Here is a 27,147-nt window from a genome sequence, read left to right on the forward strand (position 1 = left end):
TTTGTATTTATACAAAAGAGATTGACTTCCTAGAGACTCTTGGAGAAACCCATGGACTGGCCACAGCTATATTTAAGAGGAAAAAGGTGCCATGCTTATGCTTCCATCCTTTTAGGTTCCTCGTTTGGGGAGCAGGCTTCATGCTCACCATGAGCAGAACACACCCTACACAGCACTGCTGGCAGGGTTTGGGGGAGGATGGAATGTGCAATGGGGCACCATGGAAATTAGAGCTGAAGTCTGGCCCTTAGCCTGGCTTTCTGCCTTGATAAAAGTCATTAAAATATAGGAGACAGAGACAGACCCTGTGAAATTTAAAAAAAAAAAAAATTTGGCCTGGTTATTTATTTGCAAGGGCTTGTCAAAAGAAGTGGTTTTGGCTCCATCTTTATGTTCCCAACCAAATAAATATGTCTGTCAGAATCCCCTCAGCTGGAGGAGAAATGCCAAGAGTGATCCTGGGGGTGGTTTTTAGCACTGGGACACAGACTGAGAACCACAGTACATGTCTTCCATAGGGTTGGGTCCCCAGCGGGATTTATTTCTGCGTCAAGGAAGATTACAGCTAATAGGATTTGCTTCTTGGAGGCTGTTGGTGTGTTTGGTGCAAACCCCCGCACAGTGCTTTCTTAAGGAGAATATGGACCCTCTCTGTCATATTTTTCTTCTTCTTTTGGCCTTCCACGAGATAAACCCATCTGTTTCATCTTGCATCACAGGATGCTCTTGTTCTCAGGACAGCTTTGGAAGGTAAGACCACTGTTACCCCTGTTGTAGCACCAATGAAGTGGCTCAGACAGCCCCAATAGGAACTTGATGACGATGTGAGCACCAAAACCAAACAGTTTGATGCATGAAGTGCCACCTCTAATACTTGAACTGTGCTTGAGCATAGAATGAGATTTCTCTTATTTTTCTGAGATATGTAGTTAAATACATAGACGGTTTTATTACTTAATTGCATTCTTTACGGCAAAATTGGTGTAAACTCCAGGGATAGATGGATGGATGGCTTATGCATGCCCTGTATACAATACCTTATAATTATTCAAGTGCTTGTAGACCTGCATAGGGAACTGGTTTATTGGCCTCAAATGTAGTCTGTGACCTGGAAAATTTTCTGGTTTCCTCCCTAGGAGTTTGCTCTGCATGTCAGCACTGCTGAGGCAGATCCCTGCAAACATCCCTCAGGACATCCGGAAAATCAGAATAGAAAATTCTCACCTAACAGAATTGCCTCGTGGGTCTTTTGAGAATGTTAGTGCCTTGGAGTATCTGTGGCTCAATTTTAACAACATCACAGTGATGCACATCAGGAGCCTGGAATATCTGCCAGCCCTGAAGGAGCTGCGCTTGCAAGGGAACAAATTAAGTTCGGTGCCATGGACAGCATTTCAAGACACCCCGACTCTGAAAATCCTGGATCTGAAGCACAACCGGCTGGATGTCCTTCCAGAACACGCACTGCGCTATCTGCCCAACCTGACCTATTTAGATCTATCCTCAAATCAGCTTACCATCATATCCAGGGATGTCTTCTACAACTGGCCCGTGTACCAGAGAAGCCAGAGGACGGAGGGGCCGCTAGAAGCTATTTCCAATGCTGTCCTGGCCCTCCATGACAACCCCTGGATTTGCGACTGTCGCCTGCGGGGATTTGTCCAGTTTATCAAGTCTGTGGGCCCACCTATTATTCTGATGAATTCCTATTTAACTTGCTCAGGCCCAAAATTCAGGACAGGGAAGTTTTTTCACGAAGTGGAGCTTAACAGCTGCACGAAGCCCCTGACCTCAGCCCTTGACACCAACCTGACAGTCCCAGCAGGGTTAAACATCACCCTGACCTGCTTTGTGCAAGCCAGCCCTTCCCCAGCTGTCTGGTGGACCTATGCACTCAAACTTTTAAGGGCATTTAATGGTAAGCAAAGCTTTTTCTTATTCTTTTTTTTTCTTTTTAATTAAAAATTTATGCTGTGCTATTCTACTTACATAGGTCTGCAGGCCATCACAGTCACCACAGCAACCCAGCCCCTTTAGAACGCCACAATTATTGTGGTGGCAGTAATCCAAATTATCTCAATCATCCTGTGCATCTAAGCACATCTGACCAGCATAAGAAGAGCTGCTTCATGCAGGATATCAGTCAAAGATAAAAGGAGCATGGCCTCATTTTTATACAATTATCGTATTTGTGGATTTTAAGAAGCAGCTCTTTCCTCATGATACATGATTGTAGGAGCTACTAATCCTATATTAGTTGTACATATTTAATAAAAATGTAGTTATCGAAATATGCATGCATATTTACTATATATAATACGCTACACAATTTACTATGTCATATACTATATATATATACACACATTTTGTATAATTATATGTACATGTAGATATATTTGTATTAGTCCACACCCTTATACACAGACTTGTATGTTCCTACACTATTCCCATTAGTTCCCTCAAGAAATAGAACACAAGCCACAAAACTGTTCAGCCCTGTTTCTGTCTGTGTCCATTCATGTTCGGAATGAGCTGAAACAGAGGTTGTCGTTTACCTGAAGTCTTGCTTATTTACATTCTTTAGCAAAGATGTTGTAATATGAGACCTTTTCCTCTTCCTCCCAATCCATCCTCCCTCATGTTTATTTTTACTAAGAGCCTTCAATAGGACAAGTTGCTATTTTCATCAGGTAAAGTAAGACATACAGGCAGCCAGCGCACAGGTTCAGTGTCCCTAATAAGCCAGCCAACTAAATAGGATAGTATTAGCCCTTAATCCTGGGCTGATATTTGCTTCGATTGCAGTGCTGTAGCAGCACTTGTGTGTCTTTCCACAAGCACATGCTGATTAATTACATAGAGTTTCTTCTCAACCACAGCCACACACCTCTGTTTGGATAGATGACAGGGTTTCACACTGTTCTTAAAACTGCTTTTCACTTCCAGCCCAACACTTTCTACCTACCTACACCTATTTCGGTCTGAGCCTCTTGAAACTGACATTTTTAATCCTAACACAGGATGGGGCATGTGTCCAAAATGTAGGTGTGCCCGCTCAGCGCCTCTCCGGGTTTGCCCTAAGAATGCTGATGGCAATGGGCAGCTCGGCCTCTGCCCACAGCAGCTTGTACTGGGTCAGGGGTCGGACAGGCCCCATGTTTCCCATGCCTGGGTGTCCCAATGCGTTTATTGCCTTTCGGACAGTCAACGCTTTGCTGTCAGCTCTGTGGGGTTTGGCACATTCCTGTGCCCACCTTCCTTTGTCCCTAGCTCCCGTCCCAGACCGGCCACGGGCACGGTGTCTCCCCGCTGACCCACTCACCTCTGCCCGCAGTGTCCACGGAGCCCATCAGCGAGGACACCGTCCGCTCGGAGCTGCTGATCCCGGCGGCACGGCCGGCGGACGCCGGCAACTACACCTGCACAGCCGCCAACTTCTTGGGCAACGCCTCGGTGGCCATCAGCCTCCGCGTGGTGGCCCCGTGGGCCTCCACCACTCCCCGGGGCTGGGGGCCCGCGGCCGCGGCGGAGCCGGGCGCGCACGTGGAGGTGCGCATCGCCAAGCAGACGGTCTACGGCATCACCCTGGAGTGGTTCGCGGCCGCGGCGGCGGCGGCCGAGCCGGGCGAGACCTGGTACACCCTCCTCGTGGGCCGCTACGACGCCGCCCACAAGGACACCATCTACATCGGGCCCGGCGTCAACACCTACTCGGTGACCGACCTGCTGCCCGCCACCAAGTACGAGGTGTGCGTGGCTGTCCGCAACCAGGCTCCCCGCAAGGGCCAGTGCGTCGTCTTCGTCACGGGCAGCGACGTCAGCCAGATGGAGCAGCGCGAGAAGCTCATCCACATCGTGGTCATCGTGTGCGCCATGGTGCTGGCCGTGCCGGCCGGCATGTACGCCTGCACGGCCGAGGCGCTGCCCGGCTGCCTGGCGCGCTGCCCCGCCGCCTGCCCGCGCCGCCGCCGCGGGGGCCCGGCGCAGGCGGCGGGCAGCAAGGAGAGCACGCTGGACAGCCTGCCCGCCGGCAGCGAGGACGGGCTCTGCCGCTCGGACGGCGGCGCACGGCGGCCCCCGGACCGCCCCGAGCCCGGCAAGGCCCGGCCGCCCCACAGGAACAGCGCCGACCTCTACTAGGCCGGCGGAGCCTTCCGCGGCAGCTCGGGCCCGTCCCGCTGTCCCGAAGGACGCGCCAGGCCGGCTCTGCCGTGCGGGCCCGGGCCGCACCCCGGCACGCCTGGGGAGCCGTGCGGTGGAGGGCCCGGCCTGCCCCTGCAGCACTGCCATGGGCAGCGCACACCGACACACAGAGAAAACCAGCACTAACAAAAAGCAACCCCCGAACCAGTAGCAATGCTTGTGGCCAAAGGCAGAAGTGTCCCCTCACTCACCCGCACAGGTGCGTGTTTATGTATTAGTGTCCAGTCTCTGTCCAGTCTCGGTGCCGGGTTCTCCTGTGTGTCAGGGCTAGGAACCGACCGGAAAGCTGGGCACACCTGCCATCACAGCCCAGCAACAGCAAATGGTGGGGAGGATTGGGTCAACATGGTGAAGAGATTTTGTTTTAGTTGAAGAGAAATTTTTTTTTGACCAGAGCTGTTGGTTAGGGGGTGGGATTTTTTGTTTGTTTTGATTTTTCCTTTTTTTATTTTTCTTTTTTAATTTCTTACTCCTCCTTAAGGTTTACGCAGCCCTAAGAGATTCACAGCTTTGGTTGTACCACAAACAGGAAAAGTGCAAATGCTTGAACCAGGCTAGTGGGATAAGTGGACAGGGGCAGAGAACATAGTGGAGTAGAGAGGGTTGGGAGCTGAAGATGTAAGCCAGGCACATTCCCTAAGTGCAAACAGGTGCCAGCCCATCCTGCTGCTTTGAAACCAAAGCTCACCTCTTTGCTAAAGGCAAAAAAACCCCAAGGATGCATGTAAAAGCAACTGCCTCCTGCTTGTGAAGCAGCTCAGTGCTGTGATTCTCAGAGGTCTGAGGACATGTGACTTACTATTTTTCTTTTTTGACCTCATGCTTTCCAGCACAACCAAAGCATGTGGCCCACAGACCCACAGCCCTTGTTATATGTGTTATAGATCATCTCGAAAAGAAAAATCTAGAGTAGACACCCCAGCTGTTGTGAACTTCATGCTGTGGTAGCTTGGCTTTCTAATTGTATTTTGGTTTTTGGTGTGTGTTTTCCATGCTGTCTCTCCTCAGGGCCTATGATTCCTCTCCCAGCACCTCCTTCTGCTGTACTGTACTGCACTACTTAGAACAGAGCTCTGTTTTGTCACTGATGACTCTCACTGTTAATACTTCACAGGACTTCCTACTCTTGTCAGTCTTTTAGTGTCAAAGGAATAAACACAACAGGTTTTCAGAATACACAGAGGTCCTCTGCTTCATCTCTGGCCTTTTACAGTTACAAATTGTGAAGAAACCTGGATTCCAAGGAGCTCTGGGGTTTGGCTGCTGGGATGGAGGAGGCCAGGCAGCTTCAGTACAAATCACAAGGGTCTGAAGTGGTGAGGAAGGGGCAGCAGCAGCTGGCCAAGCAGGAAAACCTTGTCCTGAGAAAGCACCCTCAGACACAGCTAGTACAGAGTGAGGCATGAGCTGACGCTGGTTGAAGACCAATGTGGGGCCGTGGTGAGGGGGAGTAAATATCAAAGTACTGTCAGTAATGACCGGCCTTCTTCCACCCCAGTGAGCAGGGAGGGACAACAGCACAACTGCAGAGACTGGAGAGAGCTGCTGCACCACAGTGAGGAAACAGCCAGGGCAAGACAAAACATCCCCTGACCACTTGTGGAGGAAGTTCATAACAAATCACAGACACTGGACACTGGCATCAGACTGAACCTCCATGCCCCGGGACCACGCTGCAGTGAGCTGTACCACAGGAGCTCAGCCAGGGGCTCTCTGTGACCCTGCCCATGGCCTGTGCCAATGGCATCCAGCTTCTCACCTCCCCTCCTTCCAGCCTGGCCTTGTCCAAAAACCACACAGCCCCTCTCCTGACTTACAGCCCCCAGAAGGGTCTGTTTGGCCATCCTAAAAAGTGGCCTGGCTGCCTGTGGCTGTCTGGTGATGTAACAGGTGAGCACAAGGCATCGCCAGCAGAAGCACACAGAAACACCTTTTGCAGATTTTTATAAAATTTATTTATTAAAAAAAACCTTGAAGTTGAAATACAGAGTAACTGGGAAAGAGTCTCGCAACATATTAATAAAACATCTTTATTGCCTCTTAAATATAATCTCTAAGACTATAAGCCTGTAATTCCTGTTAAATCTGACTTAATTGAATGGTCTTTATAGGCTTTCCTCATTAGAGAATGAACACTGAATACTGGCAATAACACAACACTGGGAAGACAGTGAAATGGGGAATAAATCAGGAACTTGGGGGAACATTGCAGAACCTGTGGAAACTCAGCCAGCAGAAGGCAGATGCTTGCACAGGGCAACAGGACTGGAGTCAGGAGCTGCATGTCCCCTCCCTCCAGCCAGCTTATGGCCAGGGGACAAGGACGAGGGGACTGGACAGGTGAGAACTTGGCCTCACATCACAGTGCCCCAGGAGGAGGGATAAGCAAGAAAACAGTAGAGAAAATGAGAGATGTGACAGGAGAGGCTCTGGGAGCAGCGCTCCTGCCATGGCTCCCAGCTGGGACTCTCCTGCACCTCTTGGCTACAGCTGCTGGCTCAGCTCCTGCTGACATGAGCAGTGAGCACTGTTGGCTTCTAGGTAGATTGAACTGAAGTTAAAAAATACAAGATTTTCCTTGTAAGTGCATAATTTCATAGTCAACCAGCCATCCTCTAAACTGAGGAAGTCCTGGTGCAAAAAGGGGAATTATTTCAGCTACTGGTGTGAGAGGAGATCCTAAGGGCCAGGTCTGCTGGTTCAACCGAAATGACAGCTGGAGACACTCATGAACCCCTTGAATTAACATGGTGTGCTCCCCACCTTGATGTTCCTGGTACCCTGACAGCACAGCTTCCCTGCAGAGTTGGGTCTCAGAAAGAGGGTGCAGGGTGCTGCTCCCCAGCCAGCTTGGTTGGTGCTGCCTTCTCCCCAGGGGATGGGAAACAGCTAAAAACATCTCAGAAACCAACCTGAGGGGGAGTCTGTGGGGTTGATCCAGTGAAAAAAGTGCTCTGCTCTTGGGTCCTTTTTACTGTCATGTAACAGGAAAAAAAACGTGTCAGCTGCCTTGCCAGTCCTCCCCCATCAACTGTTGTGTAATTCACTCAAAAATACTGATACAAAATACCTGAATATTTTATGGAAAACTCCTTTTGCACACACCAGTCCCTGCAGGAAGCCAGGAGAGGTGATGAAATATATTCCTTGACACTTTCTGCTAGCAGTGTACAACACCATATGACCTTTCCAGACACTTCCCTGACCAACATATGCAACTTTCCAGCACTTGTCTCTGTCTTCTGCTTATCATTTGCCTCTCAGTTTTACCTTGTCTTCCCAGTGTTTTTATTCATGTCCTTCTCCTGCTGGGCTCCTGCTCTTTTGGGGCGCAGTCTCAGGAGGCAGAGCTGAGTGTTGCTATTGAACTTCTGTGCTCAAATCTTGCCCCTGCTGGTCCAGGGAAGGCTGAGGTGCCCGTCCCATCCCTTCCCGGCAGGCAAGTCCAGGGCAGAAGCAAAGCACAGCATCATGGCAATGTGCTCTGGCAAAACCCAGCGTAAGCTGCAGGAAAACAAAGAACTTCTCCAAGCGTGCCCGCTTGCCTTTTGGGAATGAAGGTACTCAGGCCATGAGCACATCGCTCCGCCAGCTGTTGCATAGCACACTGTGCACAGGACAGGGCAGTGTCACTGCTGTAGGAGACCTGCACCTTGACTCAGTGCTGCTGCCACAGCCAGGCCAACATCTTCAAAAATGGGTCTGGGATTTGAAGTGATGGATTTTCAGACACCTCAAACCCACCTGCCAGGCCAGGTCAGAAGAAGCATCCACCAGGGCCTTGGCTGCAGAGCATTTGTTTGCAAACCCAAGCTCTGGGTAGAGACCTTCAAACCAGGGGCAGCCCGAGTCCCTGTCCAGCTGGGGAAGCTGTGGCTGGTGCACTCAGCCCCGTGGTCAGACACGGCTGCAGGGAGGGCCCACGGGACACGGCCGAGGGAGCCGCAGTCGCGATGGTACTTGCAGAAGGTGAGGGGTGGCTATCACAGAGCAGCTGCTCTGGTTCACAGGGTGCTGACAGACACAGGGAAGAGACAGCAAGTAAAAATATCCATGCCCAGCCACAGTCTGCAGTCTCTGGGGGCTGCTGAGAGCACCTAGATGTGGGGCTCCCCAAAAGCTGCATTCCTCTTCTCAAACCTCATTTTGAGTTCTGACACGAGGGCATTGTGGGTGCTGCTGTGACCTTTCTTCTTCTGTGGCTTGATTATATGCTTGGGGGTGAGGGACCCGGACACGGTTGGCACCCGCCACCCTGGGGCATCGCCCCGGGGAGCCAGGGCAGGGGGTGGCGGGGGCAGGGGGGCTGCTGGCGGCACGGGGACAACCTGGACGTTATTGTTGCTGTTCTCATTGTGTAGGCTCTTCACGTCCTCCTCAACGACAAACTTCTCTGCAGCGTTGCTGGGCCTCTTGAACTTCAGCCACTCCATCCTGACTGTCCGGGATGGCGGCATCTGTCTCTTTTTTATGATCCTTCTCACCGGCATGACTTTGTTGGACCGCTTGTTGCGCCAGAACATGGCAGTAGAGATCATGATAGTTATCAGCACCATTATGCCCATGACACCAGCTAGCACTCCTAAGGCTTTCATGGGGTTATCTTTAGTTTGCATCAAAAAGGCGGCCATAGGCCCTTTGTGGAGAGTCTGTAAAGGAGTACAAAGAAAACACGTGACTTACTCTAGGGGACAGACAGTGACCCAGAAATTTCATTTGTCCAAAATATGTTACAAGTAGAGCTGATTGATGGAAGTTGTCTCTAAAAAAAATATGAGAGTCACACAGCCAGTCCAGTCGAGTGGTGGAGAATTTAGATGGGGCTGGAGACTGGGTAAACATTATAGTATTGTGAGGTAGATGACTTGAACACAAAGCCTACAGAAGCACTGCCACCAAATTAGGGCAGATTCCTGCATGTCACCATAGTGTTTAACTTGCAAGAATGGAACAAGAAAATAATTGGCTCAATTACTGAGCATGGCATTGAAAAGGATTAGGAGAAAGCTTCTGCTTATAAAATGTCAGTGTACAAATGAGTAGTTAGCAGATATGTGCTGCATTCTGTTTTCAAGTACTCTTTTACAGACATAACAAAACTCTTTGAGGTAGGGGAGATAAGTAGAGCTAAAGAGCTTTGTTTATAGAAAGAAAAGAAATCAGCAATGACATAAGCTACATATGGCATATTAAGGACAAATGAACGGCCAGTTCACTTTCCAGCTTAGCACACTGTGCGTCTTGGAGGTCCCCGTATAATTTTGCGGATTTTGCCCTGCGGGTGGAGCTTGGATCTTTTCACACTTTTCCAGTACATGATGGTGGAGATCACCATTGTAACAGAAATGGTGGAAAGGACGCCACTCATGCATATTCCATATATTGTCCATGGACGCTTCTTGAGGCCTAAAATATAGGATTTTACCCTGGACTTGATCTGGAAATATCAAAAATAAGAGAAATGGTCAACCCTCACATGGTTATATTTGAAAGAGGCCAGTATATATTATAAATACAGCTGGGGAACTGGGCTGAAATGTGTACAGGATAGAGAGCCTATAAAATAAAGGCAGCTAAGTGTTGAACTAGGCACAGGAGAGGAGGCAGTTGCAATGATGTTGAACTGAATCCAGAAACAGCAAAAGAAGTTAGGAAGCACATATAAACAGCTGGCTGATTGGGGAGTAAAGGCTAGAGGCATGGCACATAGATCACCCTTACTCAGGGCGTGGTCGCCTATCCTTGGACTGCATTCCCAAGAGAAGCTCACCGTGAATATAGGTGGTGTCTGAACAGACAGTAGTGCTACATAAGGCCACGAGATCATTCAGGAAGGGCACAGTCATGTGCAGGTTTGTTTACTGAGAGTTGGTCATAAAGTGATGTGTGGCTGCAGAAAGACAGGGCTGTCCACTGTGCCCTAGTCCCCTGTCTTTGACTACAGGAGGGAATCCTCACCCAAACGTTGCATGTCTAGTGATCTGTGTTTTAGTTAGAGGTCAAAGCTCCCAGCTTTTGGTCACTGGGGAGAAAAGGACCCCTCTGGAGCAGTAGTCACCATCTGCCAAAATAGGTATCAAAGACAGTGTGTATAAGAAGAACCTTGTCAGCAGCTTGGACTTGAACCTCTGACTTGTAGCTCAGATGAATTTCCCTGCATGACTAATCTAGGATGCCCATCTCTTCATCCTCCCCAGTCTGTGGGGGAAGATGACTAAGAGTATCCCAGAGTGTGCTTCAGAGTACCTCTCGTCATTAATGTCACATCAATAAACTTGGGGCATGTATATTAGCTGATAAACACCTCCTTGTCTTAATTTCTGTTTTTCACAACCCATCTCAAACACATTTTCAAGCTCACTCTTCTCCTACCCAGAATGTATCCCATTGCCAGCAAGAAAGGGGCAAAGAAATGCTAGTGAAATTCACAGACCATGTCACTGGGAAGTTGGGGACAAATTTTCATCATTTTGCTGTACAGAGAGTTCTTCCAGTATTTAATTAGGAGTGGACCTGAAACCAAAAGCAAAGCAGCCCATGGCTTTGGTGGAGCTTAGACTCACATCAGCTTTTCTGTTCTGCATTACATGGATTTTTTTTTTGTACTTAAATCCCATCAGATGATAGAAATTCTACCCTGGTTTACTTAACTTCATGCAAAAGTCAGATGAATTAAGTGTCAGATAAACCCTGCTAAGTAGTACATGACCTGAGTCCACCTGTTATGAGTTTTGTCAAGATCTATTTTATAGGAAGGCATTGATGGCTGAAGAGTATCTGACTAGCTATTTGAAAACCTTGAATAAATGAGATTAGACAGAAGTACATGTTGCCTGTGCTCTACAGCTGCAGAGGTAAGAAGAAATAAAAATTGTATGGAGAGTTTTGACATTTGGCTTTGTTCGGTCACGTGGTCTCAGAAAGTCTGGCATCTATTCAGAGCTTCCAATAATGAAGGGATGATTAATACCAAAACTAAACCCATTAACAGCTAGCTGGTTCAGCCTCTAGTTTAGTTACTTGACCTCTACTATACAAAGCTTTGCCTGGAATTAGCCTTGGACAGCAACTGTTCTGCATAAAAACATCAGGCATTCTGTAAGCACACAGTGAGAGAGTTTCTGTTTGTCATGGCCATGACACTGGCAGGATAAATAGAAGGAATAACTTGCAATACAGGCCAGGAATGCCATCATCTTAGCCAGGCTGTAGAGAGACTTACGGGAAGTGCACATTTAAAACATCAAATCCTTGTGTTGATTACCAGCAGTGCCATGTAGCCAGCTCAACAAACAGTGCCACTTAGCAATTGCTGAAGCTGTTGTTTTTTCCTAAAAGGCATACTGCATTTTGAAGGGTACTAGTTTTTCTGGTACACATAAAATAAAAGCAGATATATGACTAAATGAAAGCTCTCATATCTCTTGGGCCAGGACCTGGAAGAAACACTCCTTAACAGTCATGAAGGGAGTTAAAATGCCACTTCTCACACATGACTATGCTTTGCTGGGTTGTTGTTGTTTTTTGGTTTTTTTTTTTTTTTTTTTTTTGGCTGTGGTAGCTTCTCAAGAGTCTTTCCTAATGCATAGGTTGCAGTGAACAGAGCACGTGGGCTAAATATCCAGAAGCTGGACCCAAAAGGAATACAGTTGAACTCTTCAATCACAAGAGCAGTTAAGGCTCACCAGATATATTTAGGAGTCTAAGTAGGCAAACCTGTAAAGAGCCCAAGCTATTGCAGATTATTTTTAGATGTGGCACTTAAGTGACATGGTTTTGTGATGGACTTGGCAGTGCTGGGTTAACAGTTGGACTCAATCTTAAATGTTTGTTTCAATAATTGTGTTAAAGACAACTCGGGCTGCGTTAACTTGAGCAAGTGGATCTGTACAATCTGTGCAATGAACCAGCTGGTTCTGAGGAGCCCACTTCCACACATTCAGTGTTTCTGGGGTTTTGTTCTAGCCTGGTTGCAGGGAGGGACTGCCTATTGGTACCCAGGCACACTAGGTGTGCTCCCAAGACACATTTTCCTCTGAAGGAAGTCCACCCTGTGAGCTATGTGAGGAACAGGCCATCCCACAGTACATGGGGATGATCAGGGGATTTGCTGCAGAAGTGACTCCTGATCCAAGGTAGAACACCAGTGCCCCTGCAGTGCTTATCCCAAAGCTCAGTGCTATCGCTGTATATGAAGGCTGTGTTTGCATCACTTTGCAATACAAACACCAGCATGAAGCAAGACTACTCAAATCAAACCAATATCTTTTTCAGGTCCATGAAACTCTGGAAAGAAGAGGATAACTGCTCTGCAAATGTGGCAAGGGCTGTTCAGTGCCATCAACCACAGCTCCCATGGCTGCCATTAGTATGAGAGAGGAAAAGATCTCCATGTTACTTCAAAGATTTTTGTTGAACATTTCAGTTAAGAGAATTTAAAACTGACACTCACCAGCTCTATTTAGAAGTCTAAATGAGTGGTCAAAGCTATTAAGAACTACAGATTATGCTGTCTAAATATAGATTTAAGCCTCAGTCTGTGAGGAGGTGTAAATAAACACTCCCTCTACATTTCCAGAACCTCAAGAGGCTGAGGGATGCCCCCATCAGGCCAACTTTCAGGAACAGGAGTAGGAATCAGCCTTCTCTGAAAATATCAGGCAGCAGGAATAGATTTCTGAGTGAGACATATGGATGGAAAAAGACTGGCTTTTCCAGCACATGATTTTTTTACTCTGTGAAAGGGTATTTTTTATTTATTGTGAAAGGATAGGATATTAACAGATGCCCCTCAATAGCAATTTCCATAAAATCAGACTTAGTTAAATTAAAAGGCCTTTGGATTCTTTTAGCACTGTATTATTCCAAGAGAAGGTTCTTTTGATGTGCAATACTGTTGAACTTAGCCACAAGGCATCCATCTCGAAGGGCACAGACTTGTGCTAATTGCAATGGTAAACGTTAATCAGAAAATATGCCTGTTTAATTACTTACTGTGATTAACACTGCAGGAAACCTCTAGAGGATGCATTCAAAAAATATCCTCCTTATTCAAAATCAGTAATACATAAATGCCCACCAAACAGTGAAATAAGAGCCTTTCTACAGCCGGAGCACAGAGGCATGAAATGCATATTTGTAACAGCCTCAGAGAAAGAGAGAGAGAGAATGTGTATGCAATATGCCTACACCAAGAGATTGTTTTCTTCAAAGTGTTAGCAGCGACTGTGCTGTCCCTGGGACACAGGCAGTGACCAAGGGTTTTGCATCTCACATACCTGCAAACTGAAATTTGTTTCTGCAAAAAAGATGGCATGCTATGGGATAAAAAACTCCCCCAACCCAAACAACCCAAATCATTAAAAGCCATGGAAGAAGTAATAGACACATATACAAAAGGTTATGGAGGATGTGACAGTAGATTAGTAGCCCAGATCCTACTGAAGAAAACAACTCAAAGAAAGAAGATGCTGTTGCTATCTCAGACTCTCTTGGGACTTGGCATCAAGAAGAGCATGGGAAAAAGGAAAAAAACGGTGTGTGAGAAAATCCATGTCATCACATGCTCTCTGCTTCCCCTTTAGACTTTATGAGGAGGCCTCTCCCTCACTTTGTGCTAAATATGTACCCCTGGAGGGGGAGAAAAGGGAGCAGACAGGGGACTTCATACAAGACACCATCTTTCACCAGGTACTACTACTGCTTCAAGCACTAGAAGGAAATTCAGAAAATTCCTTATCCCAAAGTATCAGCTGTGTTTGTTTTCCTTGCAGTTGTCCTTCATCAGCTGGTTCGGGGACCTTGTTCCTCAGCAGGGGAGGTGTGGGACACCCTCCCTCCACTCACACCCATCAGCCCCACATGCTGACAGAGAGGCTTCCAGCTCACCCAGGAGGGAAGGGAAGGCTGGTGGCCACCAGCAGGGACATGCCTGAGGACTGTGCCTGGGTGCACCCACTGCCATGCACTCCTGAAAGGTGCAGCCTGTGAGAAGCCTGGAAGCAAGGCAGGCAGGGCAAGTACTCCCACTCTTGGCTATGGGCAGCAACTCTTGTTTGTTGTATAAAACCCACCAAAACTTCATTTCCATGAGAAATCCAAGTGTTAAGCATTTCCTTTGTATCTGTAAGAGCAGCAAAATGTGTAGACTCACCACAGACACCCCGCATGCAGAGTCCCCCAGCTCCACATGGCAGAGCCTGCAGCAGCAAGCTCAGCCCATGCCCACAGGGCTGGCCAGCCCCAAAAGGCAGCCCCATGCCAGGCACTGCCCTGCTAGGACAGACCCAAGTCCCCTGGCAGTCCAGCAGGCTCTGAACTGTGTACAAAACCTATCATATGAATGTGCTTCATACGGAGTATCAATTAATAACAGGAGATGGAGGAAGCAGAGAAAGATTATAACAGACCTAAGAGCAGTGGGAGCATTGTGACCAAACAAAGAGAAGGCCAGCTGCTGTCTGTAGGATGAGATTTACATCTTTGCCCAGTTTATGTGTGTGGTCCAGAGACTGTTAGGCTAATGATGTGTTTCTCTTTTACTTTAAAGCCCATTTCCTCCCTGCTGGTACCTAGTTAAAGGAATGGCAAGGCAGTTACAATAAATAAGAATCGTGCAAGCGTGTGCTGCACATCATAAATCACTGCTTGTTCTTCAGCTGACATAAAAGCTGGACTAAGGAAAATCTCAACCTACATGTGCAAGACTCTAAAAGAGTCTTCTTGTTTCATCTGCTAATAATACTGCAATTATTAACCTCTCATCCAAAATTCTATGTACTTAGAAGTATTTCTGTAGAGTTTTTTCTCCCTTTTTCTACGTCACTTGGGTCGATTTCTTTGATTTATTTTACCAGCTGTTTTCCACTCACTTTTTGTAAGGGAAAATGATTTTTTTTTTTTTCTTCTGGATGAAAATAAAACAGCAGAAATTTAGCAGTTGGGATTTAACTTCACTTTCAGAAGTCTACAGACCTTAAACAATGTCTAACAAAAAACTCATGTACATTATGCTCCTACCTTTGTACCTTTTCAATATTTCTGATCAAAATGTCTTTCACCCTTGTGGCAGTAGAATCCAACTTCACCACAAGGCTATAAAAATACTCTGCAAAACAGAGCTGGCAACAAAGTCTCAGAAATGGAGTAAGCAATGTCTACTCTTTGGTACCTTTCAGGGATTGTGTCCCATAAGGATTTTTCTAAAACATTTGCTTACCTCTTCTGTGATGTCAATCTTCAGAACTGCTGTGGTGCTGAAGGACGGGGAGCCTCGGTCTTTGGCCTGGACCACCAATGACCATATGCAGTCTTTATTGTTTGTGATGTTGTGGATGATGTCCAGAGATCGGATATAGGATTTCAGCTTGATTTCCCCAGTGCTTTGGTCTATGTCAAACACATTGGCTGGATCTGCTTGCATGATGGAATAATCCACAATGTTGTTGGGTTCTTCTGCATCTTGGTCTATAGCCTGGTAGGGGAAGCGTGAAAAACAAAGGTTTTATTGTTTGTATTTTTGCCCGAGGACAAATGCGTTCTGAGCATTCACTTCTGATAGTATCTGTGCCATGACTGGGCTGCCTTCATTTCATCTTGGAAGCTAGGCTACATTTTCTAGTAAAAACCAGCAGGACTAGGCTCCTTTCTTTGTAAATTATTTCTATTTGAGATGAAATAAAATCAGAGGAAAAACTGAACCATAACCTATCTGTGGAATGCAAATGGTCCTCAGCTGGGAGCTTCTCACACAGTGTTGGGGGACAAATGTGGAGTGATGCAGAACAATGGGATTAGCTCCATGCCACAAACTATAGCTGCCTTAATTTTTGTGCTGTAGTATTTATCCTTCTAACATTAGGTGTTGTGTGATCAGGCTTCATGATATGCATTTAAATGTGTGTAACATAGGATGTTCTGCCTGTGAATTGTCATTGCATTTTTTTACCTTCTGTTCCACACTGGATTATTGGATACGGTTCTTTGAAATGAAGGGAACCACATTGTGTGGTTGAACACAAAGGGGTGTCAAGAAGGTTACGTGTTCAAAACCCTGTGCTTTCATTCACTTATCTTATTTGGGCTTCTTGTGATCACTGTATAATCCAGGACTGTCTCCCAGCTGATTGTTCAAATACTGTAACAAGACTTTATATTCTGCCTGTAGAATTATTTCTCCTTCTCAGCAGTCAGTAAATACTATAATTCTACACTTTAATCCATTTGTTACATCCAAATGGATGTGCAAAATAAAGCTGCAAGAAAAGGCAACTTTCAGACATTCATCACGACCCCTGAGAGCAAACAGCAGAGCCAGGGCTTTTCCAAAGCACTCTGCTTTGTGACACACGGTGCCATCGCTCACCTCTATCTTCACCGGTGACCCAATGATCATCGTCTTTTCCTGGATGTTTTCATTGAACTCTGGAGAGTGGTCATTGACATCTAGCACAGTGATAAACACTTCAGCCAAGCTGTATTTCCCATCTGTGTCCTCTGCTTTCACATAGAAATTATACTTTGAGTTCACTTCAGCATCTAGTACAGCCCACGGCTGGGTGTAAATTATACCTGTTGATGGGTGGATTAGGAACCTGGAAAAGAGGCAAGAAAAGACTTTTGGTCACTTAATGTGTGTTTAGATCCCACCTTTGCTCCAGGCTGTAAACACTAAAATGCTGTGCCCAGACACTGGTACTCTTCACCTAATTTCTCTCTGGGTGATGTCTCCAAATCCTTCACTCTACCTAGTTTTTGTCTAGTTCCTTTAGGCTTGAAAACCAGAGAACTATCAGTATTTCATAGTTTTCTCTCTCTTGTGCCATTTTAGCTGCATTTTGCATTAAAAGTCTTTGCCCTCAGTAAATGCTCAGTGTGATTTTCTTGCATTGAAAGGAAAAACATTAAACCTAATTTTACTTTTTTTTTTCAGTTTAAAAGTACTGTGTAATAGATTATGTCCTGCATAAATGAAGATTGACTTATCATCTAAATATCTAAAAGAAGTGTGATGAATATCATATTTAAGCTCTTCACTTCTCAGAATGGGTAGGAAAAAAATCTGCTCTTAAATCTCCCAAACTACAGGGCAAATTAACTTCTCCATAAATAATAATTTTTCCCATAGACTGACACTGGGATGGAGTGGGTGTTCAGATTTATCTGTTGCAAGTTGAGTTTTACACATTTGTAATTACAGAGACACTGTCAAAAGTGTCAGCCCAAAGTTTGGATTTATAGAGAGGATACCAACACAGTGTCCTTTTAAAATGGACTGCCACTGTAGGCTCCAAGCAGTAGTGATTTTAACAGATGAAAGTTTTTATATTTCCTTTGATCGATGCACAGGGTAGCAAAATATTTTCTGTATTCCAATTCTGAATACAATTGAGAGTGATTGCATTTAGCAATCCAGTCTTCAATTGTTCTCATAACCCTGTTAAATACAAATACAAGTTTTTATGAAATCCAAGATCTGGAAGTGGAAATGTGTGTAGGAGACAGTGCCTGTGCTATCTCCTCAGCACCCAGCCCAGCCTAACCATGCAGACAGCACCCTCATCCTTCCCATTTTAGTGGAAGAAAAGAAGTGCTCCCACTGCCAGCCTGGATTACCATAGTAAGATTACCATCAGATGGGTTTCATTTTTAACACTTAACACTATTTCTCTTACTCCAGTATAACTCATCTTTCTTCCCACACAACTGCACACCCACTGATGTAATATCCAAGACAGAAACATCGTGCCTCTACTTGAAATTCTCCTATCTGCATCAAACTGTGTGTTCAGCACATCTAGAGGTGCCAGGGCTAGAAAATCAATCCAGCCTCGCAGAGCTATGCTCTTCTGGCATAAGGAAAACAATCAAAAATACTTAAGAAGGAAAAGAGAAGTTCACATCATAATTTCTTCATTCAACAGCAGAAGAACAGTGAATCTGAGCATCCCCATAATGCCAATCAGAATAAAGTTGCACTTAGATTTTTTTTCCCTGTAAATCCTTTGTCAACAACCTTCTCAAGCTTCTTTCCACCAACTGCTACATTCTAAACCTAAGAGGTCTGCCTGCATGACATGACCTTTTCTTGCTTCTCTCTGTGCAGTTAGCAGCTAGCTTAAAGACTTAGTGAAGAGCTCAAAATAATCCGTCGTGGAAATGCTCCCATATGTGTATCCTTCTGGCTACAGAAGAGGTTCACCCTTAACATCTTGGATTTTGGACTTTGATTGTGCCTCCTAAACGGCTTTCACCTTAACAACAAGAGATCAGCTTTAGCTCCAGGTGGATAAAGTGCAGAGGAAAAAACATTCTTGAGATGAGTGCCTGAAAAGCTCATTCATTTCCAGCATTCTGCCCTGAAGAATGCAGGTTCCAGCAGGAATATCTGTGACACCCATGTCACAGATCCCAGTCATGTTGGGAGCTGGGATGGACATGGTGTGAAGGAATCAGTGTTTCAGGATCTTCTACCCCCTGCACTGTCTCCGGAGACAGAGAGAGGGAGGGAGGCATTATTACCAAATCAAGTTAGCATCAGGTTCCCCTTTTCCTGATGCAGGACTATTATGTTTAAATATATGAAAGGCTTTTAACACCCAGTGCAGCTGACCTCCAGAGCTGAAGTGTGTATCCTTGAATATCTTGTCTTCCTTGATTTATCTTGACAAGAGCTATTTGTAAAGCCATATGGGAAGGGAAGGGGAAAAAACCAAGAAATTATTTTTTTGTAGAACTGACTTTTCACAACTAGACCAAAACCTCTCTTTTTCTTTCAAGTGTTTTTCAAATGGTGATTGAACAAATCCTGTGTATTGATACTTCTCTTTGGGGGTTTTTGGGTAGAATTCCTTGGGTTCATGAAGCATATGTTTAATGATTGCAGTAGCTTTATGGTTGTTGTGTTCACAGAACTCACAAAGAGCATGGCATAAATGTCCTTGGAAATGAGCAGACCAAGAATGAGCCTGTTAGCTTTCTTTTAAAATTATTTTAGAACTCTGCTTAGACATTATGTAGTTTTCTTTATATACTTGTTACTTACAGATCTGCTCCTGTTCCATAGATAGAGTACTTGATTTCTCCCCAAAGCCCTGAATCAGGATCTGTAGCCTTAAGAAAAGAAAAAAAGAGAGTTTTACTTTAGTAAAATGGAAAAAGAACTGTTTCATTTTTAACAACAGGCCCAAATGCTTTTCAATCTCTTTGCCCTCACATTTTTAGTGGGAAACCGCAAATATGAGCAAATATGTCCCTAGAAAGTGCACAACCTAACAGCAGGAAATGTCCCTGCCAGTCCCAGGAGCGCTGTCCCTGGTGCCCAGGGGCTCTGGCAGGGAGAGCGACGCTAGATGGCCCCATCCATCCACAGTTACCTCATCCTCCTTTGATGGAGATAATCTCAATGACATGAACACGCTGCCAGCTCTCAAACCTTCCTAATTATCAGTTAAACATTAATGAATATTTCCTAGACAAAATTATTTACTTTATATATTGTATTTTTAAGCTTCTGCTTGTTTAATTGAGTCGATTTATAGTAATGAATAACAAATGTTTCAATCTATATGTTGTATTTCAGCTTTGTTTATTTTTTAATCACTCTTGTGCCTGTGTGACTTTTAATAATGCAGATACTACTACCAGATAATATCTTTGTTTCATACTCTTGTTGGCTTCCTTTCTTAGCTCAGGCTTAGGAGAGCTATTGATTTGGTAGCAGCTATTTCCATAAGCTCCTGCTTCTCTGATAGCTCTGAGGTGTTATACCCTTGTATCTGGCCATCAAAATTCATGGTGGTGGTAGTTGATTAGTTCATCTTCCTGTTTCAATATTTGAGAACTGGAATAATGTCTTTGATTCCTGCATGATTAGCATAACACACCTGCAGCCCTACTGGTAGATGAAGTTTTGTTCTTTCGCATGAGCTTGTCAGATTCTCTCACCCCATAATTTTGACCACAGCCTAGTTTAGTACTGTCTAACTTTACTTAAAACATCTGCATACCTGGGACTTCTTCCAGAATTGCTGTTCTGAGTACTTGAAACATCTTAGTTTTTCACATATAGTTGTGAATCTGGGTCAAGTACTGAGTTGACAGCACATAATTAAATTTTACATGGGCTCCTCAGCTACGCCTTCCTGTGCACTTTGGCTCAGAAGTTTTGTTGCTTCTGTAAATATTTTTTAAATACCTTTTTTTTTTGCTGTCCACATCCTTGAAATTTTTTATTTCTCTTACCTCAAAGATAGCAATGTTTAAAGAGTCTCTAATAGATTTCCTATTAGTTTAAAGCAATAACCTTTTCTCTATTGTTTATGCTTCAGTTCTTTGATTCTTTCATTGCTAAAATTTGCCTTCAGTACTTTAGTATTCTGATTATTTAATTGTCTTTCTTACGTGTTGCCAGCTTCTGCTGGAGATCTCGCAATCTGCCTCCACCAGCCTTACCTATGTGGCCTCTGCGAGGTGACTTGCATCCCCCACCAAGGCCCAGGTGGCCAGGAGCTTTCTTGGCTTTGTGACATGAGGGCTGTCTCCAGTCTCAGCAGTTGCATTAGAGAGAGGCAGCTGGAAATGCTCCTTCAGCACTCAGGGCCCATGTAATACCCTGTCTTACTTTGCATGAAAATGCAAGATACTGGAAAATCTATAGGCATATTTTTCCCACTGTGAGAAGATACATACATAGGGATCTTTTTTCCCCAGTCCTAAGCACTTTAATTTTATGTTCTTGCCCACATTAACTGTTTAATTATTCCTTTACCAGCCAGGTTCCTCCCAAGAGGAGGACACTAATACTGACTAAGCAGCCATCTTGTTTTCTTTTTACTCATACTTAAGCAAGCAAATCCAGTAAATCCAATTCCACTAAGGCACTGAATCTTCCCACTGGACACTTGGATTTGGCTGAGGCTTTCTTAATACCCAAAGGCCATGTGATTTGTCTTAAAAGCAGATGGCCCTTGTTGTTCTAAATAATATTTGTGTAAAACTTTATTTTTTCCCCAAATGATTTTTTTTGGTTGATCCTGGAAAGGAATTGGAGTTTGCTCGAGAAGTCAAATGTTGAGTAAGATTTGCTATTTGCCCTATCCACTATTTTTAACGTGCTTGAACTTTCTCCAGAGACACCCAGGAAAGAGAACAATTTTTAAGAGGGGAATGAAACTTACTGTAACAGCAACTACATTGGAGCCCCCTGGGGAGTTCTCGGGGATCCTGGCAATGTAGTAGTCAGAGGAGAACTTTGGGACATTGTCGTTGGTATCCAGCAGGCGAATCACTACGTCAGCTGTCGAGCTGAATTTCTCCGGTGTGTTCACCTCTATTGCAAGAAGCTAGGAAGAGAAAAACCAGAAATCACTACAAAGCAGCTGTTAGTTCTCTTAAATGAGCTTCCTCCACCACCCATGGCACATCAGTGCATTTTAGCCTGGTTGGACCAGACAGCTCAGAACCAGGGAGATGATGAGCCAGGTCAGTGTGCAGCCTCAGCTTGTGTGTGCTTGCTTGCAATGGGCAATCAAGCTGTGGGGAGAGGCCTTCAGACCTGTGTATTCATATTTGACCTCATGTGACAGAAGTGACTAGTCATAACTAACATAACTAACCAACACACATCTAAAAGCCATAACAGAAGCTGTCAAACAATCATCCCTGGGCAGTTTCTGGAACTTCAGGAAACATAAGCACTGAATTATTTTCAGTAACCACATACATTTAATTCCTTTGTCAAGGAAGTTCTCCATCAGGAAAAGAAATCAGGAACAGTAAACTGCACCAAACAGGGTAAAAAGATGAGGGACCCATTTGTTTTGAAGCAGCATTATTCTCACCCCAAATGATGGATGGTTGGCAATCCCATTTCCCAAAGATTGTGAGGACTTCTACTACCAACTTCATGGCACTTCTATCTTCATTACCTCATGCTGATTAGGACTTTATCAGATACTCATGGGGGCTTTTGAATTGCCTCACTGTCTCTGAGGAGAACAGAGCTCTCTGACATTACACGTTCTTATAACTGCTCATCTGAAAGAACAGGCAATCACATAGAGTAAACTGAGTATTTACTGTATCTGTCTGCTCCTTACTGATCAAAATCTACTGGATTTGGGGAGCATCAGTAGGATGCCTCAGCTGGTACAGCAGCAAGCTCAGGTGGTCTGTGGCTGAGCAAGAAAGAGCAGTTTCAACCATGGGTACTGAGAGACACTTCACAGTGTGTGTCCCATGGGTGGCTGCATCACACAGGATCGGCACTAGGCCATCAGTCTTGGGCTCTGTGGGGGCTGAGCCCAAATGGCTAACACCAAAAACGATGGTCTAATGCTTGGTTTTCATGCTTGGGCAGAGACATAGTTAACACAAAGCATGAGGGCCCTAAGAAGACAGCACACCACTAATAGACTAGTGAGCAGGACATGAACTGAGATCTAAGAGGCTGAGCTGAAAAATCTGCCTGCAGGGGTTTTAATTCCAAGGAGATGTGTCCCAGGAGCTCCCACAAAGAGGGAGTGCCTAGGTGAGCTTTGGCAGGAGCAGCAGGGCTGCCATAGGTGCCGTGGCAGCTCCTCCTTCCCGTGCCCAGGCCCGCGGGGCGGGCGAGAGATGCTCCGCAGCACTGGCACCACCAAGTGCCTGGGGACACGCTGGGATCAAGCCTCTGCTCTGCCAGATTTGGACACATTTGTACCACCTCGAGGTGAAAGCAGAGGGTGGGGAGCTGTTCAAGTAGAGAGGCTATCTCAGTGTCATCTCCTAGAGCTGTGCCTGCTGTGTGGACATTAATAATGTTTGTAAATAAAGAGAAGAAATGAATCTCAAAGGATTGCTTGCAATTACTGCAGGAACATCTGCTCTAAAAGGGGAGCCTGTCACTCCATTGCTGTGCTAACTTTTGTGTTTGGGAGTCTCAAGTGGTGTTACAGCAAAAGAATTTTTGAAGGGACAGCCATGCAGACATCAGCAAAAACCTCCTCATGAGAAATCTCAGCTCCTAAAGCAGTACAGAGGTAAAATCTTAGTGCTGATTGTGCACATGGAGCTATTACTAAATTATAACATCTGCTGTTAAATCATCTTTGCTGCTGCAATCAGCCCATCTTAGTACACCTTATGAAAGCTCAGTATTTTTACTTTGTTTTCTACACTCATTTTTTATTCCCTCTTCCTTAAGCAGCACGGTCCCGCTATGTCAACATGCTGACAACATCTTCCTTCAGGGAGGAAATTTTGTCATCTTACTTGCCTGCAGTGCCTTATGTAGATCTGTATTGCTTGTTTCATGCAGAGAGAGAAAAAAATAGCTTTAAACTATTACCTCACAGGACTATATATCAACAATTCATACTTAACTGCCAGAAGAGCAAACTGACTTGCAATCTTAAAAGTGGTAGGTAAATTTCTAAAATAGAGCTTGATTTTGGCAGCTGAAGATAATTGCAACCTCAGCTGGTCCCAGTCTGTAGAAGTGAGTGTCTGCAGCATGTCCAGGCTCCTGCCAAGGCAGGATGTGCTCTAAGTTGAAGGAGATGGAGGCAGGAGGTTTGCCCCCAAAGCATGGCAGCCCACAACAAGGTGGGACAGCAATATGTGACCCCTGTGGCAAAGGGATTGTGTGAATTACCACGCTGCCATACTCTGGGAAACACATTTGAGCTCTTAGACAGCTGAAAATGGAGGAACTCCTGACTACCACCTACATTTAAGAGCCAGCACTAAATGGAAGATAGGTTTCTCTAGTCACCAGAAAGTTTTTCAGTGCATCTCCCAGACAAATTAGCTTTAATTACTCTCTGGCATTTTACTCTTCAAAAATGAACTAGAGGAAAGGGATCATTTTTTGCTTACAAAAAAAAAAAAAAAAAAAACCCAAAAGCCTGAAGATAACCTCTCAAAGCTGTTGTGAGATACACATTAAATAGAAATATATTTTATCCAAAATTCTAACCAGAATGACTACACTGACAGCTAAAATTGGGTAGGAAGTGATTTGAACTTTGCAGGAAAATGAAGCCAGCAATGAGGTCTTTATGAAGTATTTGCTGCCATATATTGCTACCATATCATCCATCTGCACCTTCTCCATTTGGAATCCAGAAAAAGGCTGCACTTTTTAAGCCAAGTCTTATAGTCTCCAGTGGAAATAATTTGGGAAAGTCTTTCTTCAGTGCAAATAATTAAAAAAAAAAAAAAAAAGGTGAATAACTGCTTAAGCTGTAAAAATATATACCCTTTTTCCTGATAATTAATTCTTTTGGTGTTCACGGAAATCACATTAGCTACTTTGATTTCTATTGGCATTCATGAGGAAACCATGTGTAACTCCTTTACTGGTCTTTTGGTTGTTTAACCTGAATAAATGTGTGCTTGTTATAGTTAGTTTCAGTAGCACTTTATGGCCCTTTCAGAATCTTACACTTTAATACAGTAATGATGCCTTATATTTTTGTAGCATCTATAATTATAAAGCTCAAAATGGCTTAGGAACATTACAAGAAGAGGACTGAAATGTATTGAAGTGAAACTTGCTATAAGGACACAAAGAAAACTGTACAGTAAGGGGGAGAACAGAAATGTGGAATTTTGGCTTTTGGACTGTGCAAGAAATGTCCCTCTCTGTATGTTACAAAATCAGCATATGTTAATACTCACCTAGATTTTTTTGGCAGGTTTTTTTTTTTTTTAAATGATTACAGGGATTGTCTATGCAGTTCTTTGCAGTCAGAACTGAAACATCTACACTCATGTTCAGAGGCAGCTGACAGAAAAGCAGACTACTTAATTATCTTGTTGATGAGCCAAAAAATCCATCAGGGAAGGTGGTAATGCAAGGTTCCAGCTTTTGGATGAGACTCGTTCTTGCAGGGCTGGTTTAGAGCATGGGTGAGCCTCAGGTCAGCCTGCAATAGACTCTGACAAAGGCAGTGAGCAATTTTGGGGAATTATCTTCCAGTCAGCTGGGGTCTTCAGGCTGCCAACATCCAAAAGCATGATCATGAATCAAATTACTTAGCACTAAGTAGGTAAAGTTCTCGCTGCAGAGAAATTAGGATTTCATCCTATGAATGTATCATTGTGAGTGCAGAAATAACACCCTGAGGGTTCAGTCTAGAATGATTCAGAGCCACCAACATGTACAGCTTCCAGAGAGACACAAAAATCAACATTTTGCACTGACTGGACTAAACCAGTCCATAGAGGCATCCATTAAACCTTGTGAAGATGGTGAACCAGGGGCAGAAATGAGTTTCCCTTACACGGACTATCGTATCTCTGATAATGCATCAGAAAGCTCTGGGTGGATTAAGAAGCTAAATCCCATCAGATACAAAAGCCACCATACTCATACTGTATATACTGAAAAAGAGGACCTGGAAAGCAGAAATACCTTGAAGGTTAACACCTTGAAGCTTTCATAATCAATAGCAGCAGAATTTTCCACTATTATTGTAACCTGAGCCTCATTCAGGACAGTTTGAGGAACCACTCGGAAGATGCCACCAGGTCCAACAAGACGGAGGTTGAATTTAGCATTGGCTCCCTGTTAATAAAAGCAGATATGACATTGATTGTTTTCAGTAATGTCACATTTCTTACAGCCTAGATTGCTCTGTTTCTTCAAACTATATAAAATGAGAACAAGCTTTACTGGTGAGAGCCCTCTGCTCCATCCCCTGGGCAGGAGATCACTAAGAAGCTTAGTTGTATAATCCCTCCAGCCCTAGTCACAAGACAGACACAGCTTTTCTTAAAATAGATTGACAAGCTTGGTTATTCTTTCAGTCATAATGGAAAAACCCTGCAGCAGGCCTGGCTGAGAGAGGAATCTGTGGCAAGCAGCCTTGGTTTCGTGCCACACACTGGGAGCTAGGCAGAGATTACACCATGTGCATATTGGCAGGGAAGTCCTGCCTCTTCCTCTTCCTACCAAGGAAAGACAACTGAACTGCTCGAGGAAGGACAGCACAACCCTCACAAACCCAGTCTCATAGAATGGTTTGGGTTGGCAGGGACATTGGAAATCACCACATTTCAACCCCCTTGCCACTTACAGGGATACATTCCACTAGACCAGGTTGCTCAGAGCCCCATCCAGCCTGGCCTTGAACACTTCCCATGTCCAGCCTGTGTCCTAATAACTCACATGCTGTGGGAGTTCTTCATGCATTCTGCATGATGTGTGACAGCCAATTTCCAGACAGAGGTGGTACCCCACATTTTACACTGATTGGATTAAGCTAGCCCAGAGATGGAAACACCAAAGTTTTTGGAAGCTGATGCACTTGTAGGTAGAGAGGAGCTCCACTTGTGCAGGACAAAATCTGACACGCACTTGACAGCTCCTTGTGAAGTGGGAAGGCAAATCTCACTACACAGATAAACCTTCTAGCCAGAGAGAATATGGGAAGCAGCAGTATCTAAAGGGTTATCACAACTTGTGTGTGTGCAAGTTGGGAAGAGTGAGCCAGAGCCAGCTGGCCAGGCTAGTTCTTTCAAACCAAACTGGAGCATGTAAAAGAAAAGATGAAAGGGGGATCATCATATTTCTGCCTTACAGGGAAGATGTAAAAATTAACTGAGCCTACCTCACCAAACTCTCTGGGTTCACCAATTTCTCAGTGTCATGTTTACACTGTGACAAACAGCCAGATTCACTGCCTGCCTGGTGCCACATTCTGCCTGAGATGATGAATTTCTAATAATAGCTTTCAAACAGGACAACTTTAGTTTCAGCTGTATCCCTGGAGAGCTTGTTATGAGCAGTTCTCGAGCAGCCCTAGCTCATGTCAAGAGAAAAAGTATTCAGCAGTAGTCCCTTAAGGGAATGACCTTGTATCCAAACTCAGTGGTCTGTGTTGTTTGGTCACACAAACCCACTCCCCAACTACAGAGATGATAACAGGCTCTCTTTTGCTGGGTGACAAAGCCAAACAC

General features: G+C 44.8%; 3 protein-coding genes across 7 annotated transcripts in view; 1 reads left to right on the forward strand and 2 right to left on the reverse strand.

The window, feature by feature from the left end:
* The window catches only part of RGR (retinal G protein coupled receptor), a 41,990-nt gene extending 38,535 nt beyond the window's left edge, over nucleotides 1–3,455 (reverse strand). The window contains exon 1 of the mRNA XM_030275860.4: nucleotides 3,323–3,455. Within this exon, the coding sequence (XP_030131720.4) occupies nucleotides 3,323–3,350 (28 nt within the window). The 5' untranslated portion in view covers nucleotides 3,351–3,455. The remainder of the gene's footprint in view (nucleotides 1–3,322) is intronic.
* LRIT2 (leucine rich repeat, Ig-like and transmembrane domains 2) lies at nucleotides 414–5,379 on the forward strand. The gene is made up of 3 exons (XM_012574473.5): nucleotides 414–750; nucleotides 1,137–1,918; nucleotides 3,335–5,379. The coding sequence occupies exons 1-3, from the start codon at nucleotides 506–508 to the stop codon at nucleotides 4,138–4,140; spliced, it is 1,833 nt and encodes a 610-aa protein (XP_012429927.5). The 5' UTR covers nucleotides 414–505; the 3' UTR covers nucleotides 4,141–5,379.
* A 755-nt stretch (nucleotides 5,380–6,134) lies between these two features.
* Nucleotides 6,135–27,147, reverse strand: part of CDHR1 (cadherin related family member 1) — a 71,461-nt gene continuing 50,448 nt past the window's right edge. For all 5 annotated transcript variants that reach the window (XM_072930977.1, XM_072930976.1, XM_072930979.1 and 2 more), the window contains 6 exons: nucleotides 25,601–25,753; nucleotides 21,381–21,545; nucleotides 19,247–19,314; nucleotides 16,568–16,796; nucleotides 15,422–15,676; nucleotides 6,135–8,852 (listed from right to left, as the gene is read on the reverse strand). In XM_072930977.1, the coding sequence (XP_072787078.1) occupies nucleotides 8,301–8,852; nucleotides 15,422–15,676; nucleotides 16,568–16,796; nucleotides 19,247–19,314; nucleotides 21,381–21,545; nucleotides 25,601–25,753 (1,422 nt within the window). In that variant the 3' untranslated portion in view covers nucleotides 6,135–8,300. The remainder of the gene's footprint in view (nucleotides 8,853–15,421; nucleotides 15,677–16,567; nucleotides 16,797–19,246; nucleotides 19,315–21,380; nucleotides 21,546–25,600; nucleotides 25,754–27,147) is intronic.

The sequence above is a fragment of the Taeniopygia guttata genome, chromosome 6, assembly GCF_048771995.1.
Source record: "Taeniopygia guttata chromosome 6, bTaeGut7.mat, whole genome shotgun sequence".
Taxonomy (NCBI): domain Eukaryota; kingdom Metazoa; phylum Chordata; class Aves; order Passeriformes; family Estrildidae; genus Taeniopygia; species Taeniopygia guttata.

Excerpts from the sequence above, each read along its gene's own strand:
- LRIT2 (XM_012574473.5), top strand. The coding sequence starts at position 506 with ATGTCTTCCATAGGGTTGGGTCCCCAGCGGGATTTATTTCTGCGTCAA. Across the intron at positions 751-1,136 it reads TCTCAGGACAGCTTTGGAAG|GAGTTTGCTCTGCATGTCAG; the intron begins GTAAGACCACTG and ends TTTCCTCCCTAG. Across the intron at positions 1,919-3,334 it reads ACTTTTAAGGGCATTTAATG|TGTCCACGGAGCCCATCAGC; the intron begins GTAAGCAAAGCT and ends CTCTGCCCGCAG.